This window comes from Orycteropus afer, unplaced genomic scaffold (assembly GCF_000298275.1).
Source record: "Orycteropus afer afer isolate SDZICR_OR568_19922 unplaced genomic scaffold, OryAfe1.0 scaffold00064, whole genome shotgun sequence".
In the NCBI taxonomy this organism is placed as follows: Eukaryota; Metazoa; Chordata; class Mammalia; order Tubulidentata; family Orycteropodidae; genus Orycteropus; species Orycteropus afer.
The window spans coordinates 3,313,930-3,319,199 of record NW_006921651.1 but is presented as its reverse complement, the minus strand read 5'-3'; the positions used below and the strand labels follow the sequence as shown (position 1 = coordinate 3,319,199).

The 5,270-nt window shown below is 38.0% G+C and overlaps 1 protein-coding gene across 1 annotated transcript in view; it reads left to right on the top strand.

The window, feature by feature from the left end:
- Window positions 1–5,270, top strand: part of TAF5 (TATA-box binding protein associated factor 5) — a 25,505-nt gene that overhangs the window by 6,435 nt on the left and 13,800 nt on the right. The window contains exons 3-5 of the mRNA XM_007939878.2: window positions 1,858–2,173; window positions 4,105–4,268; window positions 4,376–4,511. Of these exons, the coding sequence (XP_007938069.1) occupies window positions 1,858–2,173; window positions 4,105–4,268; window positions 4,376–4,511 (616 nt within the window). The remainder of the gene's footprint in view (window positions 1–1,857; window positions 2,174–4,104; window positions 4,269–4,375; window positions 4,512–5,270) is intronic.

Genomic DNA, 5,270 nt, shown 5'->3' with positions numbered 1-5,270 from the left:
ATACCTGGGTTCTCAATTCTATTCCATTGGTCTATGTATCTGTCATTGAACCAATACCAGGCAGTTTTGACTATTGTGGCTGTATAGTAGGTTTTGAGGTCCGGCAATGTGAGACCTCCTACTTTGTTTTTCTTCTTCAGTAGTGCTTTGCTTATCCGAGGTCTCTTTCCTTACATGATGGAATAATTTTGAGTTCAGATTTGAGTATGCCTTTGACTCATTTACCAAATGTCAAGTAGCTAGGTAGATGATACGGAAGACTGTTGAGCTCAGAGGAGGTAGGGAGTAGAGCTGTAAGTTGGAGTCACGTTCAATGTTGATGGATATGGATGAGATTGTTTAAGAGTATGAATTAAGTCAGTAAAGGGGCTAGGTTTGAGCTTTGAGGAACTCCAACATATAATGGTCAACTAGAAGAAAGAGAAAAGCAGAGGCCAGAGAAGTAGGAAGAAAACCAGGGGAGTGTTGCATTATAGAAGCCAATGAGTGTTTGAGAAGGATGCAGTAGTTGACAGAGAGCTCTTTAGTACAAGTGAGAGAACCAGAAGCCAGGATTTGTCAGGTAATGCTAGTAATGGTAATAGAGAAAAGATAGACTTTGGGATTCCTGGCTTCTATGCTTTTGTTCTTCTCTCTACACCATGATGGCCAATAGGAAGATACAATGCAAAATGTTCTGTAGCACTGTATTTGGGAAAAAAAAATGAAAAAAGGCTGCTGATTATAGAACTTCTACTCTAGGAGCTAATATTTCTTATAGCACTGTAATCAAAAAACCTCTTGCTCTTCCAGTCTCACGGTGTAGCAGTCTCCCCACACAGAATGCTGGAACAGCATAGGAAGATTCTGGTTCCCTGTTATGATCAGTCTCAGCCCTTGTCAGGGCCTCGTTCCCACATGAGTATATGGGCAATGACTGACATGTTTATATCAGTTTATATCACACCAAGAAGCTGAGAATTCTAATTGCATTTGAACCTTGGGCAGAAGTGCTTAGTTCATGTATTGGTAAATCCTAACAGAGTAACACAGGTAACAGTTTAAGAATCTAATGGCTGTGTATCAGAGCTAGAGACCTACTATCTTGTATTTAGTCATTGTTTTCCAAGTATTTTGCACTGATTTTTTTTTTTTTTTGCATTGAGTGCCAATATCTAGAAAAACTTAAGCTCTGTAGAAATAAAAGTATATTTATATTTACTAATTAAGACTGTGGCAACAGGGAATTAATAGAAATACTCATTGTTTGGTATCAACATTTGTTCTTTAGTCATAGTATTAAAATACCGACATTTAATAACTTTGTATTAAGGATATAAGAAGTCATTAAGAATGGTTGGTTTTATAAGAATGCCATGTGTTGATAATTGCTGAGAAGCTGTATGATAGGTACACTGAGTTCATTATACTATTTTCTTTTGTATATGTTTGAAATTTTCCATAATAAGTTTCAAAAACACCATGAATTTTGAAAAAAACAGAATTTATAGTAAATTTATAGAATATTTTCAAATAATTACCAATGGTGACATTTAAAAGAAACTGTTTACCAATGATGCTATCTTATTTTTCATTTATTTATGATATTTATTCAAATTGTTCTCTTGAAATGTTTCATACATTACATTTGAGAATTAAATTGGTCATTATAACGATTACTTCGGAAACTGAATTGGAATCGTTTTGAATGAATTACTTCTGATCCTACAGCTTAGTCTAGGATTATTCAGACTACTACTGTAATCAAAAAACCTCAAAAATTTGAAAATATTCTAGGATGATTTATAAATATATGGGGGAAAGGCGGATCCCTTAATGATTACATTGAAAAATGACTTTTTAAAATCACTGAAACAGGTTCCATGGAGATCAGGAATGTTATTACCAGGATGACCTACGAGTATTATCTAGTCTTACCAAAAAGGAACACATGAAAGGGAATGAGACCATGTTGGATTTTCGAACAAGTAAATTTGTTCTGCGTATTTCCCGTGACTCCTACCAACTCTTGAAGAGGCATCTTCAGGAGAAACAGAACAATCAGATATGGAACATAGTTCAGGAGCACCTCTACATTGACATCTTTGATGGGATGCCGCGTAGTAAGCAGCAGATAGATGCGATGGTGGGAAGTTTGGCAGGAGAGGCTAAACGAGAGGCAAACAAGTCAAAGGTATGGGAATAAACCTAAGAACCCTGTAATGCAAACTGTGAAAAACTGTAGCATTTCCAGCTCAATAATTTACATGTTTCTTTTGTAGCTAGTTTGGGAATGGTTTTACTGCATAACTATGGTAGCAAGATTAAATTTCATGTTCTAAGGACAGGTGTGTGTTAGGATTGGGAATGGTTGTGTTTAACAGAACCCTGACACAGTAGCTAAAACACAGTTGTCCCCCTCCCCAATAAAACCAAATCCAGAGGAAGGCCCCCTGTGTTGATGTAGGGGCTCCACAGTGCCATCAAGGACCCTGGTTCCTTCAGTATTTCTGTTCCACCCTCTTTAGAATGTGACTTTCTTCTTTGTGCTCATAGGATGATTGTTGCAACTGCATTTCAGGAAGAAAAGGGAGGACAAAGTTCGGGGCCCCGCTGAATCTTTCCCTTTTTATCAGGAAAGCAGTATTTTTCTCTAAAACCCTGCCCAGTATATTTCTTCTTCTTCTTTTTTTTTTTTTTTTTTAATTTTTTTTTTTTAATTGTGATTTGGTGAAAATTTACAGAGCAAATTCACTTTCCATACAGCAGTTCCCGTACACTTTGTCTCATGACATTGACCACCATTTACCACAATGCAACAGCTCCCCTCCCACTTCCTCCCAATAGTTACCTCTTCCCTGTGTCTATCCCTCCATGCACTCCTGCCCCTTGAGCTGTCTCCCTGTGCATAAGCAGCCATTCTTTCTCCCATGATTGTTCTCTCCAAGGAGTGTATCTACTTCAAGTAAATGTTCAACTCATATGCCTATCTTTTGTTTGGCTGGAAGCCACAGGTGTAGGTTCAATTCCAGACCTGAAAGGCAGCTAGGGGCCATAGTTTCAGTGGTTCCACCAGGCTCTATCAGACCAGCAAAACCTGGTCCCCCCCCCTTTTTTCTTCTCCAGATGATTTTGAGTTTTGTTCCACATTGTTCTCCCTCTCTATCCAGAATCTCCTACATAGATCCTCTTCCAAGTGGTTGACAGTGATAGCCGGGAACCATCTAGTTCTTCTGGTCTCATAGTTGTATAGGCTGCAGATCAGATTGTGTACCAGTCGCTAGGACTAATTGTTTCCATGAATTCTTGGTTTTCTTCATTCTTCTCTGCTCTGGACGAGGAGAGACCCATCATTGCATCTAGATGGCAGCTTGCAAGCTTTTAAGATCCCAGTCACTACTCGCCAAAGTAGGAGGTGGAACAATGTTTTGTGTAGTATGTTATGCCAATTGAGCTTAATGTCCCCTGTGACTATGGTCCCGAGCCCACAGGTTCAACTACTCGGTCCCTCTGGGTAGCTGGCTGTGACCAAGAAGTGACTACAACCTTGCCCCTTGTCAGCTCTACTATACACGTGGGAATTCAGATCATACAAATAAAACTTATAGGACCATTGTCTGCCAACCCTATACATGGTCTTGGGTACCCTCCCACTTCATAGACATACCTACTAGTTCAGCCTGTCACCCATCTATCTACCCGTATACCCACGTTTGCCTTCATTGACAATGCAATACTGTATGTGCAAAAGGGTTCATCTTTATTGTCTGTACCTCCCATGTAACTTTCTATGTCTTTCTCTTCCTCTGCCCAGTATATTTCTGTGTACATCTTTTAGTCAGAATTATATGCCATTCCTAGCTGCAAGGGAGACTGGGAACAGAGTGATTTAACTGAGCACAGGAGCCTGGGAACAGAAATAATTTAATTGTTGCTGTTCCAACAAAATCAGGGTTCTGTTAGTAAGGGAAAAGGGGAGAATGGCAGTGGGGTAGACAAGTACAGAATCTGCCACAGGGCATAAATTAATATATTATAATTGGGATTCATTCTATGAAGATGTAAAAAGTATGTATTAGTGAGCAAAAAATTAATTAAAAAAATATTGCCTCTTTTGACTGGTAGGTATTCTTTGGTTTATTAAAAGAACCAGAAATTGAGGTGCCCTTGGATGATGAGGATGAAGAAGGAGAAAATGAAGAAGGAAAACCTAAAAAGAAAAAGCCTAAAAAAGATAGTATTGGATCCAAAAGCAAAAAACAAGATCCCAATGCTCCACCTCAAAACAGGTGAGGGGAAAACTTCAGAACTTGGGTGGAGGTGTGAGATGATGTTATAGGGGGCTCAAGGTCATTCTCCTTCAAAGGGTAATGTCCAGGCTGCTTTTCTTTCACAGAATCCCTCTTCCTGAGTTGAAAGATTCAGATAAGTTAGATAAGATAATGAATATGAAGGAAACTACCAAACGAGTTCGCCTTGGCCCAGACTGCTTACCTTCTATTTGTTTCTATACATTCCTCAATGCTTATCAGGTTGGTAAAATAATTGGGCAGTTTCTGCCGGGAGAGTCATGTGAAATGGTGATTTACCATTAAATCAAACTTAGTATGTTAACTAAAATGTACTTATTTAAACTCTTGATATAAATATAAACACAGTATTTAGGAAAAGAGATTGGATGCTGCTCAGGATAGACAGAGGCAGTGTTGAAGAGACCTTTAGCCACTTGCAGGTCCCTAACTCCTACTTACACCTGACCTCTATTTCACTGAGAATTCTGTTAGCCTTTGAGGAATAGGAAACTGTGATTCATCTCTATTGAACTTAGTTTAAATACTTGATAATTTTTATATTAAAAATTTTACATGTCCCTATAGATTCTTTGTAATGAGATGCTGAGGATATATTTAGTAAAGTGCAACAGTGATTAACATTTGCTTTCTGTCACGTTCGAAATTTGGAGAGCAAAAAAGGGGTAAATGATGACATATTCTTAAAAGAAGTGCTTTCAGATAGTGGATTTTTAACCTAAAAGAATCATAGGAGAATGAATCTCAAATGATTTCTCTCTCTTTTTTACATCCTTGTCTTTTTTAAAAAAAATACCGTAGTACGTTTTTGGTGAAAGTTTACACAGCAGATTAGGTTCCCATTTCAACAATTTCTACTCAAATTACTCCGTGACATTGGTTACATTCTTAACAATGTTTGAACATTCTCTTTATTTCCTTTCTGGTTGTTCTGTTTCTAAAAAAAAAAAAAAAAAACTCACTGCCATCAAGTCGGATCCA